The sequence below is a fragment of the Charadrius vociferus genome, unplaced genomic scaffold, assembly GCF_000708025.1.
Source record: "Charadrius vociferus isolate BGI_N301 unplaced genomic scaffold, ASM70802v2 scaffold35, whole genome shotgun sequence".
Lineage (NCBI taxonomy): Eukaryota > Metazoa > Chordata > Aves > Charadriiformes > Charadriidae > Charadrius > Charadrius vociferus.
In genome coordinates, this window is record NW_009648640.1 from 856,562 (window position 1) to 876,033 (window position 19,472).

Sequence of the window (19,472 nt, forward strand, 5' to 3'; positions counted from 1 at the left end):
CCATCCCAGGATGTCCATGGTTTTGGGCAACCCTCTCTCTTGGACTGTAATGACCATAGATTGTGTGCCTGCAGGAGAAGCTGTGCCTGAAGATGAACAGATCAGCGCAAAGGACCAGAAGAACCTGGAGCCTTGTGATAACACCCCGATTATTGACAACATCACACCGGTAGTTGCCAGCATCTCGACAGAGGAGAAGCAGAAATATGATGAGGAGATTGCCAGTCTCTACAGACAGCTGGATGATAAGGTGTGAACATTTGGTTTGACTCCATTTGCTGGGTAAAAATGGAAAACTAAGCCAAAATGGGTGGGTGTCTCTCATGTATTTCTGGAGCACCGTGAACTGGAAAACTATCACAAAGTTCAAAACACTGTCACTGCATAAAACCAGATCTTGTCCTACCATGTCAGCTCTCTGCCTCTGTTCCCTCTGCAGATAGTGTTTGGGGGCATTCTCTGTGAAATCGGAGCCAAGTTTGTCTTTTATTTTAAGGGCTCAGTACAGGCTTTTCAGCACTCCTTTTTGTCAGTGATTTTTTGTTAAAATCCCTAAGCAAACTGTGATGTCATCTGGGCGAAAGAAAAAATGGGAGACTGTATCTTTGTATTTTTTATATATTTATTGTGTATTAGAATTTTAAGGAAAATATATAACCATCCCCTGGGTCTCTTTTGTTCATGTTGTTCTAGCTGTGAACACTGTCTGGAGTGCAGGTGGCTGGCTTATTTATTTATTTGCACAGCTTGAAATACATCATTGGCACTTAAAGCTATCAGCAATACATTTACTGAGCACTTGCCAATAATAGCTTTGGCTTGTGTGAAGATAAGAAGTGGGGAAAAAAACCATTGACCATTATGGATGAGGACAGCTTAAAAGGCTATTTAGCAAAAGTTTTCAGGGTAGCTTTAATCATGAATCAAAACTTGATTTAAACTTTCAATTGTAATTAGCAGGAAAATATCAGAAAAAAGCCCACTCAAAAATCCTTGTATGTTAATATTAAAGTCTGGCTGTTTCTGAATAGCGTGGGAGGAAGTGGATAGTTATGTTTAAGCCTTAACTGTGATATGCATGAGGTCTCTCTGCACAGTCCAGTTGCACACAGCAGTATGTTGATGGCATTCGAAATAACCGTTAAGGTCTTTAAGAAATTACAGCTTTTCTGTGATGGAGAATACAGTCCCAGTAGCAGTCTCTAGCTTTTATGTATTGATTAGAAAAAGAAAAAAAAAAGACAGTCATTCTTTCACTTTCCCTCATCAATAGTAGCAAAGCCCAGTGAATTATTCTTGAGGGAACTGGCGGCAGGTTTGAGTTTTACCCTAGAAAACATGCAAAGCATAATTTGGTGCACTACTGCACTACTATAGGAAGTGAGAAGGTATTTGATCCCCAAAACAAAAACAAAATATCTCCATTTATAACTTGTTACAGTGTAGACCATTATTATGTTATATCTACGACTGTTTTAGTATTAGCAAATAATTCAATGTATTCTACTTGATAGCTGCATTTGCTATCAGAAATCACACAAAATACCAAGTGACTCTGGTAGGGTAAAAAGCAACCTTTAGAGAAGGATATCCATCACAGGAAGAGACGGACTCGGTCACGTCTTGTGCTTTGTGTGCCTGTGGTGGTTTGGAGGAAGGACTCCTACAGTGGAGTCCATCATCATTTCTTTTCTGTATTTAACATCAATTCCTACCCATGAGGATGCTGTCTTCACAAGGAAGTTGAAATGCCGGTAAAACTGGATGCCTGGCTGTGCATTACCTGGCAGTTATTTGCTTCAATGGCTGTGATGGAGTAGGAAAACACAAATTCTGCGGTTGAGGGTCCAAGTTCTGTGTTGTGGTTCGGGCTTCCTCTTTCACTAAAGCAGTTCAGAGCTAGCTGTAAATTGTAATTGGTTAATAAATCTGTCTCTAATGGTCTCTCTTCAGCTGAAATTTGGGGACAGAGTAAGAGGGGTGTGTCTGTATGTATTTGTACAGCTGTAAAACATCGCATATGTTGGCAAAATCTCTTGGAAGTTATAAGGTGCAAATCTGATCACATCAGTGTCTTGGTTACCATCAGGGACACCTCTGCTTAGTTATATACCAGAGACAACTGCACGTATACATTGCTTTTACTGTGTAGCCCTGTGTATGTATATTTTTCTCTCCTCATACCACTCAAACCTGCACAAGGTTTGCTACGGCATTATTCTTGCTTCTTTTCTAGAAAGGGGAAATAAAAGCGACCAAACGAGAACTGTCAAAAGAAACTAAAAATCTCCAACCCTATTTCATTGCAGGATGATGAAATCAACCAGCAGAGCCAGTTGGCTGAAAAGCTAAAGCAGCAAATGTTGGATCAAGAGGAGGTAAAAACCTAAAAAAAAAAAAAAGAAAAAGAAAAACTAAAACCGCTTACCTTTTGCTTATGAGCCTCTTGTTTAGTGATTCTGTCACAGTTGTTGGCTAGATATGTTCATATTAACTGGCTAAAATTCAATAGGTAAGAGAAACCTGTGTGACAGCTAGGTTTAAATTTCAGATTTCATAATATCCTCAGAAGAGCATTAAGCCTTGATAACTCCTTATAATAGCATACCATCCTGCTGGGAAGTGATGCTGAAGGTACAAAGGTAGGAGCATCGCCAGTATTTTTTCACTTCAAATGTGTTTCTCAATATGTCTGTATCCTTTCAGGTGTCCAGACACTACAGACTGTAGGAGGTTAACAGATTTCCTAGTTTGACAGCAAAAATGTAACTCCTGGTAATAAATTACTGATGTTCATTATTTTAGCAATTAGAGACAGTACTGTGCGAAATCTGTAAGACTGAAAAATTGATTATTAGTGCTGCCACAGATTTGCTTTAAAATCTTGGATTGGCTAGTTTTTACATTTTATTTCATTTTTTCTGTCCATAAAATGAATGTGGTTTTTTGGATGGGGAATATGATCACTAAACTTACAGTCAAGTCATTTCCTTATCTGTTATTTGTTTACGAGAGGTTTTGAAGATGTAAAATTTGGCAATAACACTAAATTACCAAGTTCCCCAAATGTTGCTGTGATATTTCTTAGAAGATGGTTTTATGCTGGTTTTCAAACTGCAGGAGACTGGAGGAGGATCATTCAGACGAACAGTATCATCCTGGTGTGGCGGTTCACTCGTCATTAGTGTTCCAAAACGTTGGTCTCTCTTTGCAGGAAACGCTGCCGTGATTCCCTGGGAGAGTGCCTCTCCCAGCTGCCCGAGCCACTTCAGTTGGAGCGCAGCGTTGTGCTGGCTGCTGGTTTTGGGTGTGAGACCTCTCTTGTAATTGAAAAACGATTCCTTAATCAAGTCCTCAGAAAGGGTTTCCAAGGTTTGGCTCCTTAGCAGGGAGAGAACAGTGTATGAAAATGGCTGTTACTCGGCACTCGTGACTCACCTGCCACCTTTGGGGACTTATCCTCACTGCAGGAATTACCTGCAGCTTTATTTTACTCCATGATTAAGTTCTTCATTCACTTGCCACAACTTTCTTATGATTATTCTCTATTACGTGCTACCCATGTCTGTGGCTATGCAAGTGTAACAGAATGTTATGCATTCTCAGCGACATTATTTTTGGATGTGTGTTATTTACATCGTCTTACTTCTCCCATTTTTTTTTACATCAGCGTTCTCATCTAAAGCTTATTTTTCCCCTATGGTTTTTCTTGTGTCTTGTTTTTTGAGTGGTGTGCATTCCTTTCTTTGTGTTACATATTTGGGAGTGTGCTGTACGCTGGCTTATTCCCCACCCTCTGTGTTCCATACTCAATGTTACATCTGGAAGATGAATCAAGTTTTCAGTGGCCTCTAATCCTTGCCTTACAGACCGCTTTTTCCCATTTTGGCACACATTCTAGTTTAGCTTTGCTGACTTACAGAAGTCTCTGCAGCTGATGTTGCACCACTTGTTCAGAAGGATTTTAGCTGGTTCATCTGATAAGCTTGTCCATCTCTTGCCTTTGAAAGATGATGTTTTTGTTTTCTTCTTTAAGGGAACTGAATTAATTTTTCAAGGTTTTGTCTTCCCCACGTAAGCTTCACTTGCGCTGTGGGAGTCATCTACCTGTTCTGTCTTAGAGCCTGTGATTAGCTCCGTGATAGATGCGCAGCAGAGCAGCTGCCTCACTCTGCTTCCCCCTAATTAACCAGAGTACTTTCTTCTGCTTGATTAAGCTAGCAGGTTAATTATAAATCTAAGGCCTGCCACAGATGGCATTGTGCTGGTACTGGTATCTTTTGGTACCTTTTCACCACTGGCTGTTTCTTAGGGTGTGTGTTTTGGGGGGGATTCCGAATCTCCCACCCTTGCATCTCATGTGCTGTGAGCAGATCCGCGAAGTTTTGCAGCCATCATCTCCTTCCCTTTGTTTACATCTGATCGGTATAATGTGTTATTAATAGCCTTTCAAAATCTTGGTATATTTTTCCACATTATACCAACAAGAATCTTCTGGAGAGCTATGTTTATGCTCTAGGTGATATATAACACTTCCCTTTACTTGAAGTCACAGTAATATTCACACAGAAAATTTCTTAAGTAAATGTAAATAATAGTTCCATCTGTGTTTAGTAGAAAGATTATTTTAAGCTATTTTGTTGTTTAAATATTTACATGCCATCTGGCTTTGGCAATTCAGTGGGTTTTTCCGTAACGTGAGTGCACTTCTGAGGCTGCAGCATTACCAGTGAGATAAATTTCCCTTACATCTGAATCCTCTCTTCGCCACTTTGGGCACGTGCCAGTGTCTGAAGCTGCCTGGTTGGTTTCCTATTTTCCATTAGCACTCGGAGCCAAAAAAAGCAATGTCTTCTCTGACATTCTCCTTTTAGGTAGTCTGTTTTAGAGAGAAGTTTCTGCTTAGCTTGGGGTCTCGCACTCACCTTCTTCATGGCCTGGGAGCCAGCGGGCAGTGGTGGGACAGGTCAGGAGAAGTCCACCCAGCACACTTCAGGAGGGCAGATTTTGTTCTACAGTCCAAGAAAGCTGCAGTACAGTAGTATTATACTGATCCATACATAGGAAGGCTTGGAAATAAGTGAGATATGTGCATGAATGTCCAAACTTTGCGGTTAGGATGAGCGTGAATGCTGCCGTGTATCTCATGCACTAGTTTTGTATGTTGTTGTTCTATATTTTATGGTTTTATGCAATGTTAGGTCCTGATTTTGTTATTGTTTTTGAAAGTACAATATTAGCAATAAATGTTAGGTGGCACCTTTTATTTATTTTCACATAATTCTGCAGCATATGACTGCTGTTGAGTCTGATTTTGTGCTAAGAACCCAATAGCTGAATTTTCAAGACTTGAACATCTGAATGCAGATTGAGTGGTGCAAGCGCAAGGGAGAGGACCATGCGACTGACCTTTTACAATCAGCACTGTCACTGAAGCTTCAGCATCTCTCTGAGTAGCAGGCAAAGAGTAAATTTAATAAGTTTTACAAATTGGAAATACTCGCTAGTATGTGTGAAGTCTGTATTTTCTTCTTTAGTTAATATTTTGCCTCAGCAAATACGAACGTCTAATCTGTCTTCAGCATCATGCTTCAGATGATAACTAAGAGTAATCATCATAGGTTTGCCTATCAAAGTATTTCTCTAAGGCCACAAGATCTTTGAGACTGTCTCAGAGAGCCCTTTTACTTGGTTCAGTTCAAAGCTGTGCGTCTGTGTTTAAACGTTTTACTTTGTGGTATTTTTTGGTCCTAGCTACAGCATTGGATTGAGGGCAGAAAATTTATTTGGAGCTCTGGTACTGTTTAAAATAAGTTCCTCTGCCTCAGTCTTGTGTCATAATAGGATTTGATTAAGATTTTTCTTTTCGTTGAAGTTCAGAGCCTTTTTTGCTTCCTTCAAATACATTTATGCTGAAACTGATGGTGCTTCGGGTAGAATAGCAGGATTTCTTCTCTCCTGCTTTCTTTTCCTTGCACACACAGTTGCGTGCTCACACTCTTTTTGTCCGTTTTTTGCCCTTTTCAATGTTGTCTTTTGAATGAGTTCTTGGGTGACGTAACGCTTCTGTGATATCTGGTTTCCAGCTTTTGGCCTCCACTAGGAGAGATTATGAGAAAATTCAAGAGGAGCTGACCCGTCTCCAGATTGAGAACGAAGCAGCGAAAGATGAAGTGAAAGAGGTCCTTCAAGCCCTGGAAGAATTAGCTGTCAATTATGACCAGAAATCCCAAGAAGTGGAGGACAAAACAAGGGCCAACGAGCAGCTGGCTGATGAGCTGGCACAAAAGAGTGTAAGAGCGAGCGGTTTATAGTGCTGGTTCCCTCCTCGCCCCTAACTCTGCGCCTCCCCTAAAGATTTCCATAGGCATTCCCAGATAACTGCTGGCCTCTGCCATTTCAAGAATCTTTCAGATCCTGCTGCCAAGTATGTTATCATGGAGTTTAAAAACTGGAGTTGCAGAGAAGCTGTTAAAAGATCCGTATTTGCTGATGCTGCCCTCTCTCTTCTATCTTAATTAAATGATAAAATTAAGGTAATTCAGAAACTGCTCTGTGGAAGCTGATGGCAGATTGTGGCACTCTGGCAACCTCTGTATTTTGCACACCATAGCAGCAACTGAACTGAATGTGAGAACTGGCTGTTCTGTGTTTTGGTTATTTAAAAATTGTATTATGCCAAGAAACATGTGAAAATCTGCATTACACAAATTGCAGTATTTTACAATTTTCTGGACTCTGCGCTGTGGAGCAGGAATTTTGTACAGGGTCAGGAGATTTCAAGGAAGAAATCAGAAAAAAAATCAGCTTTTTCAGCTGTTGTTTACTAATCTTAGAGAAAAAAATCTCATCTGAGAAAAATCAAGATTGGCTTACTAGCTTAATACGTCCTTGTTCTGTAATTCGTTATACAAATTGAGGAAGCTGTTGTTAACAGGTCTGTTTTCATGGAATACTTTGTTACCTGCTTCAGTAAAACAGATTACTATGAAATCCATTTGAAAAAAAAAAAAAAGAGTTTTATATCCTTCTATACCTCTTTCTCTGTGATTAACCTTCTTGGCCATGTATTATGCAAATAAGATTCTTACAGGATTTACTACATTTAATAGATCTAAAGTAGCCTTGTTAGCAAGTGAGTTGTGAAAGTGGATTATGGCAAGGTGGAATTGTACGTGTCAGTCCTTTGAGCCAGTAGGCATGTTCAGGAAAATACAAGACGATACCATGTGACGTAGATATCACAGAACTGACACTCAGTCTGCAGAGGGGACAGTAACTTTTGTTTTTAAACCTTTTCAGAGTGCCCTGACAGCGACCCAGAGGGAGCTGGGCCAGTTGCAGGAGCTCAGTAACCATCAGAAGAAGAGAGCTACAGAAATCTTGAACTTGCTGCTTAAGGACCTGGGAGAGATTGGAGGAATCATTGGTACTAACGATGTTAAAACAGTAAGTTGGCTATCTTTATTGCTTGCCCCCCACACCTCCTGCAGTATAAAAATATTTGACATGGAATATGTGTGATACAGCAGTCCTCCTCCCAGGACGCTGCGGTTGAAATCCTCGCTGGGGGGCAGAGCAAAATACTGAAGAGATCTTTGTCTGGTCAGAGATGGTCAGTGTCTGCGCACACAAATACCACTTTTATTCCCAGCTCAGTGTTTGAGGCCAGACGAACGCAGCCCATCTGTGTGTTGATGCATTTATTAAGGGGGGTAAGGGGGGACTGAGTTCCCCCCAAAACAATACACATGTAGCCCTACTCCTCCAGTAGCTGGCATGATCCGGTATTCCCAGAATCTGAATAATCTTTATTCGTGAGATTTGGGGTTTGTGTGGCTACCTTTTTGTTTCAAGTTTGTCCTAAAACTGTTGTGTAGCTGAAGGTGATCAGTTCTCAAAGCCAGAGGTCTGTACTGATGGCTGTCCAGGGCACCTGAATAAAAAGATCTGCGTGGAAATTGTATTTTCTGCATTCTGGTGTTTATTGCCTTTCGACAGTGGCTGGCTTCATCGAAGAGCCCACACTTTTGTTTGTGCATTTGAACACAAGATGCTTTAAATGTACTGATTTCCAGCATTGGTAAATTTGTGCTAGATACCACATAAACATTTACATGACAGTAGGACCAGCTTCACTTTTGTGTATCGACTAATGACCTTTGTAAAGGAGAAATTGCAGAGGATCAATTGCAGAGGGGAGTGAAGGTGGTTGAAGCAATAGACTTTTCCTCTGAGGTAAGAATGGGAGTGAAGGTGGTTGAAGCAATAGACATCTGAACATGCCTGGAGGTGGCACAAATTTTGGCCAGCTTTGCTTTGAAATTTGTCTTCTGTCTGGCTCTTGGGTTTACAGACATGGTAAAGGAGGTGGCTACTCACTTTATCACGCTTCTCGTGTTGTAGATGAACAAAATGCTAAGCCTCAGGCAAGGTATTTGTAGAGTCGTTAAATAGCACATCTCTGATGGAAACTTTTCATGGCCTGGAAAATCTTCCTGGTGACTTGAAACAGACAGATAAGATGACATTAGCACCGTGTGAAAAAGAGCAGTTGCTAAGACTGGTTAAGAAATTGATTCTCAAGATGTATGTATTTTACTTTAAATGTATTCCATTTTCTTGCTTTTTGTTCACTTCTCAGTTTTTCAGTAATGATCTTTCCCGAACTTTTTCAGAGGTAAAAGGCAAAAGTGAGTATATGCAGGTGGAGACTGAGAGTTGTTGATATTCAGCTAAAGCCCCCTTAGATCAGCAGATGCTCCAGCCTGCTCTTACTGGGACACGATCCCTGTTGTCTGATGTGGTTATGCAGATTCCAGACAAGACCAGGCTTTGCTAGATGTTACAGCAACCTCTGGTGGCCGTTGCAATAGGAACTATAGGAGGAAATCTTTGAAAATGGAGGTGGAGTCCGTTTGATACAAATTTTTATAGTAACTAAGATGTCAGCATTTTACAGGACAGCTGTCAGCGTAAATAAGGCCAGATTGAAAAGCTTTTAGAAGAATAATTTCAAATTTGTTGGCAATTAGCATCTTCTCAAAGTGTGTTTAGTTTCAGACCAGACTGAGGGTTTTGGAAGCAGTCGAGTTTTTTAGGCTGTTGGGAGAAGCTACAGCATGTGTTACCTTCCCCTTGGCGGTGCTGGGAAAAAGGCAAAAAGCAGATGAAGTTGCTGGCCATATGCTCACTCAACGAGAATCTTCATAGCTCGTCAGTGGTTACATGAATTAAGTAGTTGAAAAAGGATGAAGAGAGAGACATGCAAGTATAAGGCACCATGTTAAAGCAGGGAAGGAAATGATGTATAAATAGAATGACACTCATATTTACAGATGAGAGCAGTTACTTTCCTCTTGCCAGGTGAGATTTCCAGACCTGTGTCTGTCTTACAGCTCCTTATTGAAGAAGCACAACCCTTCAAGAGGAGACTTCTTTAAGGAGTATTTTGAAAATGCTCCTCAGCTTTCAGCTGCTTGAAAGAAGGAAAATTTCCTGTTCTGATGACATGAGAAGGTTTCTCCAAAATATGCTCTTGCCTTTATGGCAGCCTTCATTACTTTAGATGTTGAACCACTAAATTGATGAAGCACACTGTGAGTGCAAGACTTAATTTCTCACTTTTGGGGCTTATCAGTGAAGATTGTAAGAAACAGAGTGGTATAGCATCTTTAAGGTGACGTGAAGGTCTGTGGGTGCTTCCTAGCTCTAGACACGAGTTTCACAGCAGGAAGACTGCTTTGCATTGACTTACCTGTAAGAACCACACCTTCAAGATTGCAATCTTCTGTGTGTTTAGTTAGCAGATGTGAACGGGGTGATTGAGGAGGAGTTCACCATGGCACGGCTTTACATCAGCAAGATGAAGTCTGAGGTGAAGTCTCTGGTGAACCGCAGCAAGCAGTTGGAGAGCGCCCAGATAGATTCCAACAGGAAGATGAATGCCAGCGAGAGGGAGCTTGCAGCTTGCCAGCTCCTCATTTCACAAGTATGTTTGTTCCTCCTTCCTTGTCCCTTTGCAGCAAGGTTTGATGACTTTCTCAGCCTCTTTCCTCATGAAATGTGTGTGCTAGGAGCAAGAAATGAGAATTCAGGGAGTAGAGTGGTGTTTCTCCGGTCTGTTTTGTTTTTTCTCTCTTTTCCCATTCCTCCCCCTCAATGTTTTTCAGCACATTCTGTGGCAAAATTGTGTCCTGCTGTAGATCTCAAAATGGCATAATACTGAAAATCCTCCTTGGAATTATTTCCTCAGCACGAATTTATATCTTGTACCTTCACTTTAAAAGCAACCTGAGAAACGAAGCAGTGATTGTATGGTTCACTAGCAAAATATTCGGAGAGTCCCCCATATCTGGTCTGTCAGTATGCTACCAAGATAACTGGGCAGGAATATATGATATAATATGTTATGGAAAAATTACCATATAAGTTAGAAATTCAAAGGTAGGAGGGCTTCACGGTGGGTGGTGAGTTACAAGCAGTGATGCTCTCCGCAGCCTGCTGCGGGAGAGGGTGCTAACTGCTATGACAGTCTCAACTGCTTTGAAGTGGACATGTGAAGGAAGGGAAGGAGATGATACAGTTTACTGTGTTTCTTTTGCTACCAGTTATTCTAAGAAAACCTGGAACAATAAGTCTCTTGTCCTGTAGCAGAATGTCTTTACTAAGTTCTACTTAATAAAGCTGTAGCTGTAAGCGTGCTTCTTAGTATTAAGGGGAGCCTGGAATCCTGAGGGTATTGCCTGTCCAGAAATATTAAGTAAAAACTATACTTTTTGTCCTGTCTTAAAGTAAACCCTGGGCTGGCATGGCCACTGAAGGAAGTCATCCTGCCAACCTATGCTGCTCCCTTTCCTTGGGAACTTACGTTAGTAAAGCAGATTAAGGCTTGGCTCGCAAAGCAGCTGTATGCATGCTTCCGCTGGCAGGAGAGGAGCAGGAACTCAGAGCTGAGAATAAAGGTCTTGGCAGCCGGTGGTAGGACAGTCTCATCCATCACGTTGGCTTACACTGACCTGGTGAAGGAGTGAGCAGAAAGCAGCCAGGCTGCCTCTCTGGGGTGTTTGTCCTCTTTGACTGTAGTTGCACTGCAGTCACAGAGAGCTTTGGTGGGAACAAGCTTGAACGTAGGAAGTTCCATCTAAACATGAGAAGGAACTTCTTTCCTTTGAGGGCGGCAGAGCAGTGGCAGAGGCTGCCCAGAGAGGTGGGGGAGTCTCCCCCTCTGGAGCCATTCCAAACCCGCCTGGACACCGTGCTGTGCCACTGCTGGAGGTGCCCCTGCTCTGGCAGGTGGGACTGGATGGTGTCCAGAGGGCCTGTCCAACCCTGACCATTCTGTGATTCTGGAATGCTCAGAGTTTGTCACAAGCGTGACCTAACTTGTCCTCAGTACCTATTTACAGAGAGGAGAATGGAGGTTTAGGATTTGAGAGACTTATCTTTGTGGAAAAAGGCAATATAAGAGGTGAGACTGCAAAGCCACATCTTTTTTTCTCCTACATTTGTACTGTATGTTCATGTGACGAAGAAACCAAGCAGAAGTAACTCCTAATCGGGTGATCACCTTGCCTTGGCATTTTGGAAGCTCTGCAGCTAGGTGCATATTGAGGCCCCTCTGTATTCAAAACCGGGAGGAAGCTGGGTGTTGTTATGCTCAAAATCTTGTTAATGGGCAAACACACCTTATAAATCCACCAAGTAAAATTAAAAAAGCTGCAGGCAGGTCAAGAAGAGCTCAGAGAGAGCAAAGCCGCAGTCCTGAGGCCTTGAAAAACCCAGTCCAAAGGCGGTGGCCTGGTACTACCAATGGCAATGCCATATCACAGCTTTACACAGTTAATGTGTTAAGCCGATCCATAAAATGGTGCATCACTGCTGTGAGCCATACCAAGACTCTCCGTTTTGGGGCCAGAACACTTGGAGCCAAGCTGGGAGTTGACTAAATTTCTTGTCAGATTTAGAAGTCTATTGAAGGACTTATTGGCCAAAGCGTGCATCTCGGGCATGCACCCTTCCCTTCCTGGAGACCTTGGCGCCAGGAGGGTCTGAACTATTTTTGTTTCTGATAAGGATCACTGCTCTCTAAGTCTGATCTTTACAGTAGCACCAACCCAGAGGTCTCAACCCCTCTCTGCCAAGGTGAACTTTAAGAACAGTGAACCACAAGTGCTTCAGTGGCCTTATTAATAGGATGTAGTAATTCCCAGACAGTGTCTTAATTTTCTCCTCAAATTAGAAAATTTTGATTCGATTTTTGATGTTTTCTTCATACTTCACTATTTTCTATTTAAACGTAAGCCCTTCTACTTCGAAAGGATGTTAGCAAGAAAGAAATCATCAGGATGGCTGGGGAAAGTCCCTCTGAGCTTCTGGAGGCTGAAGCGTCCAGGAAGCCACCTCAGAAGCCCAGTGCTCAGCTGGTTTTGGAAAGCTGCTGTTGTTTGTTTAACACCAAGCCGTGAGCTTCCCATGATGTTTTGGAATTAACCCCTGCACTGTTCAGTATATGTTTTGGGCTACTAAGTGTGGCCTTTAAAAATCCAGTCTGTTTTGGTCCATTAGCTCCTTTGCAGATCTTTTGCTGTATTTTCTCCTAGTCATCAGCTCTGGATGTGGAGAGCTTTCTGGAATGCTCAGAGTTTGTCACAAGCGTGACCTAACTTGTCCTCAGTACCTATTTACAGAGAGGAGAATGGAGGTTTAGGATTTGAGAGACTTATCTTTGTGGAAAAAGGCAATATAAGAGGTGAGACTGCAAAGCCACATCTTTTTTTCTCCTACATTTGTACTGTATGTTCATGTGACGAAGAAACCAAGCAGAAGTAACTCCTAATCGGGTGATCACCTGGCCTTGGCATTTTGGAAGCTCTGCAGCTAGGTGCATATTGAGGCCCCTCTGTATTCAAAACCGGGAGGAAGCTGGGTGTTGTTATGCTCAAAATCTTGTTAATGGGCAAACACACCTTATAAATCCACCAAGTAAAATTAAAAAAGCTGCAGGCAGGTCAAGAAGAGCTCAGAGAGAGCAAAGCCGCAGTCCTGAGGCCTTGAAAAACCCAGTCCAAAGGCGGTGGCCTGGTACTACCAATGGCAATGCCATATCACAGCTTTACACAGTTAATGTGTTAAGCCGATCCATAAAATGGTGCATCACTGCTGTGAGCCATACCAAGACTCTCCGTTTTGGGGCCAGAACACTTGGAGCCAAGCTGGGAGTTGACTAAATTTCTTGTCAGATTTAGAAGTCTATTGAAGGACTTATTGGCCAAAGCGTGCATCTCGGGCATGCACCCTTCCCTTCCTGGAGACCTTGGCGCCAGGAGGGTCTGAACTATTTTTGTTTCTGATAAGGATCACTGCTCTCTAAGTCTGATCTTTACAGTAGCACCAACCCAGAGGTCTCAACCCCTCTCTGCCAAGGTGAACTTTAAGAACAGTGAACCACAAGTGCTTCAGTGGCCTTATTAATAGGATGTAGTAATTCCCAGACAGTGTCTTAATTTTCTCCTCAAATTAGAAAATTTTGATTCGATTTTTGATGTTTTCTTCATACTTCACTATTTTCTATTTAAACGTAAGCCCTTCTACTTCGAAAGGATGTTAGCAAGAAAGAAATCATCAGGATGGCTGGGGAAAGTCCCTCTGAGCTTCTGGAGGCTGAAGCGTCCAGGAAGCCACCTCAGAAGCCCAGTGCTCAGCTGGTTTTGGAAAGCTGCTGTTGTTTGTTTAACACCAAGCCGTGAGCTTCCCATGATGTTTTGGAATTAACCCCTGCACTGTTCAGTATATGTTTTGGGCTACTAAGTGTGGCCTTTAAAAATCCAGTCTGTTTTGGTCCATTAGCTCCTTTGCAGATCTTTTGCTGTATTTTCTCCTAGTCATCAGCTCTGGATGTGGAGAGCTTTCTATTTTTCTTCCTTTATGTAGGACAGTACCTGTATTCCTAGGTAACAAGCTGTGGTACTCACATCTCATTGCTATTCTCCATGTCTTTAAAGCATGAAGCAAAGATCAAGTCCCTTACAGACTACATGCAAAATATGGAGCAGAAGAGAAGGCAGCTGGAAGAGTCCCAGGACTCTCTCAATGAAGAACTTGCCAAATTACGTGCTCAAGGTACAACATTGCATCTTGTGGTTGTTGTTTCTTTTATCTTAGAAAATTCAGTTTTGGCTGAAGTATTGTATGTACAGTAGTCCTATAACCTTTTATTGTCCTCTTAGTGTTTTGCAGTGAAGACATAAAATTGTGATTCAGAATATTTAGCACATTGCACTTCATTGTAGTATACTACACTTTAGATAAAACTGGAATTATCCTTTTCAGCCTTGTCCATTCACAAAATACAGAGAAACTTAATTTTTCAAAAGAATCAAAAGCTTTTCACCTTGTGCTTTAATTATGTGAGAAATAAAAATTAAAAAAAAAACAAACCACAAACAACTTGAGCCAAACAGCACCAATTAATCTGGCTAAATCTCTATTCTGTAAAATTCTTGGATATCCATCTAATTTTGGTTGTCCCTCTGGCACATGCCCTGCCCTGTTCAAAGGAAGCTGCTTCCCCCAGGGTCAAGTAAAGGTGTGTGTTTCCTAGCTCCTATATAGGATCCAGCTGACTTCATTTTAAGAATTGCTGTTTTTTTCCCCTTCTGATTTAATGTGGAAAATGTGCATCAAAAGCAATTTTTGCAGCGTTGTTAAACTCCTTGTTTATGTAAAATTACAATGTGACCTAGTAGCCTTAACATTATTCTGGATTTCTGCACAAGGGGTCTTCTCTGACTCCGGGAGCAGCAGGTGGTGACAAGACTTTTTTTTTTATTTTTATTTAACATCTCCTACGTTTTTAGAATAGAATTTTTATTCCATCTCCTGATTTTCCTACCCCACTTACAAGAGCTAACCTGGTTCTGGAGGCCCCATTTCCCAGCAGAAAGTGAAAAGGGACAAGGAGGATTGTGATAAGTAGGGTTCTAAGGAGACAGTGGGAGGTTGGAAAGGTGCTGGGTGGGCTGAAAACAACGTGGGCTGTTAGTAAAGGAAAAGGGGGTTTGGGCAGGATGGTCACAGGTTGGGTCCTGCAAACCATGGCTGTCTCTGCCCCTCCAAAGCTGTCTCCCCTGATCCTGCTACCCCCTACAAAAAGAGGAACTGTTGTGGGTTTTTTTTTAAATGACTGGATGGAGCACGTCCTGGAACTGCGTGGTTAATTCTCAACTGTCTCCAACAGAAAAAATGCATGAAGTCAGTTTCAAGGATAAGGAGAAAGAACATCTGACCCGGCTTCAGGATGCAGAGGAGATGAAGGTAGTATGGCATGCGGCATTTCTCAGTGAGATCATTCATTAAGCTGATAATTAGGGTGTAATTTTGTCTTCCTGTACGCATTGTGTGCTTTTAGAAAACACTTCCAGCCTGTGCCAGAATTGCCGGCCTCTGTTAGAAAACCTGACCTCATGTAATTGAGTGACCTTCGCAATGTGAAATTAGAGAAATTGCTAGTATTGAGGTTGTTGACCAGATTATGGAAAAAAGTAAGTTATAGCCGGAGTGTCTGAAAGTAATTTATAGCCTGAGTGTCTGAGGTGAGCGTGTCTGCCGAGACCAGCGTGTAAGCTGAGCCAGCTTCAAAGAGTAGGGAGGTGCAGCGCACTGTGTGTGCCGTGTCAGAGATGCCTGGGGTCCTCAAATCACACAAATTGATAACCAAAATGTAAGAGCCAATATATTGCATCCATACTTGAGAAGAGTTTTGTTATGTATGGTTGAAAAATGATACTGATTCACCTCTATGTTAGTCTAATTTTTTGCCAGTGGAACTCTGCTGAAATTCAATTTGCTAAGTAGTGAATCAGGCCACTGGGTTTAATATAATTTAGGTACTGAAATTTGATAAAAAAAAGAGGCCAGACCACTTTCCCAAATAGTTTGGCAAGAATTCTGACTATCTTCTGGAAATAACAATGAAACATAAATCTGTTTTCAGGAATTCTGACTACCTCCTAGAAATAATAATGAAACATAAATCTGTTTTCCAGTATTTTCTTCTTCCTTTGGAATGCAAAGAAGAAATGTTAGGCAATATTGTGTGAGTTGTGTTTCTGATGGGGTGGCAAATTGCAGAAAAGGAAAAATAGAATTTTACAAGGATAGTGATAGAGGTTTGTCAGCTTCAGAACTTCTACATCTATTATAAGAAGTTAAAGTATTAAAACAGTTGTCCAGTTATTCCTTACAGTTGGAAGAAAACAAAGCAAATCTTTTATTAGCAATCTAAGGAGATGCATTGAGTTTTTCTTACTACTTGAGATATACCTAATGTAGAATTTAAATAACGGGGCAATGGATAAACAATTCTCAGAGAGGGGGAGGGTGTTTCGGGTTTTACTTCTGTCAGAGGTATAGCTGTACATACATTTTCTTGGTGAATAAACAGGTGAAATAAGAGAGGACTGGTAAAAACAGCATAATTCTTGGCACTTGATGTGCTAAGACCCTGGTTGCCACATGCAGTAATTTTTGTAAGAAAATTAGTAGAAATTGGTGTATATCTGTTGCTAAAAAATGTCAAAATTAAATGCTTGCATGAGTAGATGCACAGTTTTGTAATCATAGAAAGACCTACCAGGCCGACTCCTGAATTAACCTGGTCTGATAAGCATCACTCAAATCCAGAAAGATAGGTTGATTTTGCTAACACACCTGATGGAAGCTTAGCTGTGTGCTGCTTGATTTCTGTTTCACGTATGGCTCTGGTTTTTGCACTCTGCAGAAGGCGCTGGAGCAGCAGATGGAGAGTCACAGGGAAGCCCACCAGAAGCAGCTGTCCAGGCTGAGGGATGAAATTGAAGAGAAGCAGAAAATAATTGATGAAATCAGAGAGTATGTTCACTCGCTCCATTGCTTTCTCCGTTCCTGTCCTGTTCCATGACACTGTAGGGATGGTTTGGGGTTGGTTTTTTTTTAGTTTTAATTGATGTCTATATATTTTGATGTCTTACAGAAGGTACTGTCCTTACATGCAACAGCCAACCCTCTAATTAGTTTGCGCAGTGGATTACAGTGCCTAGTTCTTTATTGTGGAGCTTTAACAAGTCTATAAAATTATAGAGAGGAAAAAGAAAGCATAATGTTACACACCTGCAGGTCAGTAGCTAAGAGGAGCTTGAAGGAGAATAGATTTGAAAAGATAAAGGTTTTGAGGGCCTCTTGTTAGCAACTGGTCCTGCCACAGACTTTCTGCGAGTCTGGGTGACTCGAGTGTGTCCCATTTTCACACCGTGAATATTTCTGCCTGACACAGCAATGTAACTCTGTTAGTCAGATACTCTAGCACTTGAAAAACTGAGTTCTCTGCTCTTGTACTCTTCTTTTTGTCAGTGTTCATAAAATCAAGGCAATCCTGATACAGCGTTCATCCTGTCATCATATTTATTGTGTGGCCAAAGACTAATAATAGAGAAATGAGAAAGATGGGGCAGCAGGACAGAAAAATTGCACGAACAGTTTGTGTCCTTTAAAGTAAAGGAAGCAAGCACCACTGTTTTTAATTCTCCAATATTTTCACATAAAAGCGATTGTTCTTCAGATTCTTTATGCTTAATTACTTTCAGAATTTTTCAGTAGAGAATTACAGCTTTATTTTCTCTGTCCAACCCAGTTTTGTTCATGGAGATTTACCCACCCTTGTTTACGGCGTTCAGGACTGAGCTGTACTGACTTTTTCTTTCGCATTTCAGTATGAATCAGAAGCTGCAACTGGAACAAGAAAAACTGAGTGCTGATTATGATAAATTAAAAATTGAGGACCAGGAAAGAGAAATGAAACTGGAAAAGCTCATGTAAGTCAACAGTTTTCTCATCTGGTGTCCCTGAATATAGTGTCTTCTATTGTGTCCACGGGAAATGTCCTAGTGAGAAGCATTTGTGTTGAAATATTCATGCTGAAAATATCATTTCAGTAACAAAGCCAACATACAGTTATAAAATGATTACCACATTTTTACATCATAGGCTTTTTAATAGTGGATTTGATACTTCCTGAATTATTATTTTTTTTAGCTCTGATTTTATGAAATATTGTAGCAAGTGTTAAATCCTGAATTTATTTATGAACAACAAAAACAAACAAGAAAGCAGTTGGGGTTTGGGGAGTGGGCTGGGCTGGCAATAGATCAGACATCTGAGTAAAAGCTTCTCCTGGAAATGGGAGATAAAAATTTCATGTGTGGACACAAAAAATGGAGGTGGTGTCTCAGCCATTCCATGTCAGAAACCTGCATGTTCGGGACAGTCCAAAGCGTAATTACAGGTGCAAAGAGATGTACAATGTGCTCACAGCTGCAGATGTCCTACTCAAACTGAATGTTGATTGATTCTCTTCAGTCTTACATGACTTCAACATTTTTGATTTGTGTTTAATGTTGTGATCTTTCTAGACTCCTTAACGATAAAAGGGAACAAGCAAGAGAAGATCTTAAAGGGCTGGAGGAAACAGTGGTATGTCTTAATTACATTTTATTGAGCTTTTTTCCCCTAGGTAGTCATCACTGATGTATTACCAAACACTTTTATCTGTGCCCAAGAAAATGACCAATTTATATTATAATAGGCTAAATTTGTGCATTTTGCCAAAATCATGAAATTGAATTTTAAAATTTAAGATTATTGTTGCCTCCTGTGAATAAGCTATCACTGATAAGTCTACCGGTACTCTTTGTTTTGCTGTCCTTGTTCCTTCCAATCACCTGAAATAACTGGTGTACTGAATAGTGTAGCTACAATTAGGTGATACATACCTGCCTCTAACTTGACCAGTGTAACAGCTTGCAGAGAAATACGATATTGTGCATGCAATGTTAAAAATGCAATCTATGATGGATGACTTCAGTCGCGAAGCTGTTGCTGCACAGTTTTGTTGGAAGCTACATTTTTATCTGTCTGTAAAATATGCAAGCTTTCTCAAAGATCTCAGAAGCTGCTCAAAACCATAGCTGGTTTAGGAGCATCGTAAAGTGATTTTTGCAAGTGATAACATGGTTATTCAGTCAAAACCAGCATTTTCTCCTTTGTGAGGGGCTTTAGAAATTAAGCTTATAGTGGCCTCAGGATCCGTTGGAGTTCATTACTGAAGCTGAACAATTCGGGTCCTTTCAGCTTTGGCTCCTGATGGCTCCCCCACACATAAGCCTTGTTAAAATAAACTCATAAGAGGGACAGATTTAACGAACCTTTCTAATATGAATTGTACTCGTCAGATACTTACAGATCTTGCATGTAGACTTGATTGGCCCTGTACGCCCAGTGAGTAAGGCAGCTGGAAGTCAGAGGTAGGCAGTACGATACCGTCAGCTTGAAGAAACCCAGATGGTATTTCTTTTTTTAATTTTGAGTAAACATCTTTGAACTATCTTACATTAAAATTTTATTCACTTTGTTAGAGTTTTAAAAATTAGTGCAGCAGG

At 41.1% G+C, this 19,472-nt stretch overlaps 1 protein-coding gene across 1 annotated transcript in view; it reads left to right on the forward strand.

Annotated features, from left to right (window-relative positions):
- KIF5C (kinesin family member 5C) overlaps positions 1-19,472 on the forward strand; it is a 69,017-nt gene that overhangs the window by 35,226 nt on the left and 14,319 nt on the right. Inside the window, exons 12-21 of the mRNA XM_009886358.1 lie at positions 75-250; positions 2,310-2,378; positions 6,087-6,293; positions 7,303-7,449; positions 9,803-9,991; positions 14,004-14,121; positions 15,239-15,315; positions 16,781-16,890; positions 17,748-17,849; positions 18,447-18,507. Coding sequence (XP_009884660.1) covers positions 75-250; positions 2,310-2,378; positions 6,087-6,293; positions 7,303-7,449; positions 9,803-9,991; positions 14,004-14,121; positions 15,239-15,315; positions 16,781-16,890; positions 17,748-17,849; positions 18,447-18,507 — 1,256 coding nt within the window. The remainder of the gene's footprint in view (positions 1-74; positions 251-2,309; positions 2,379-6,086; positions 6,294-7,302; positions 7,450-9,802; positions 9,992-14,003; positions 14,122-15,238; positions 15,316-16,780; positions 16,891-17,747; positions 17,850-18,446; positions 18,508-19,472) is intronic.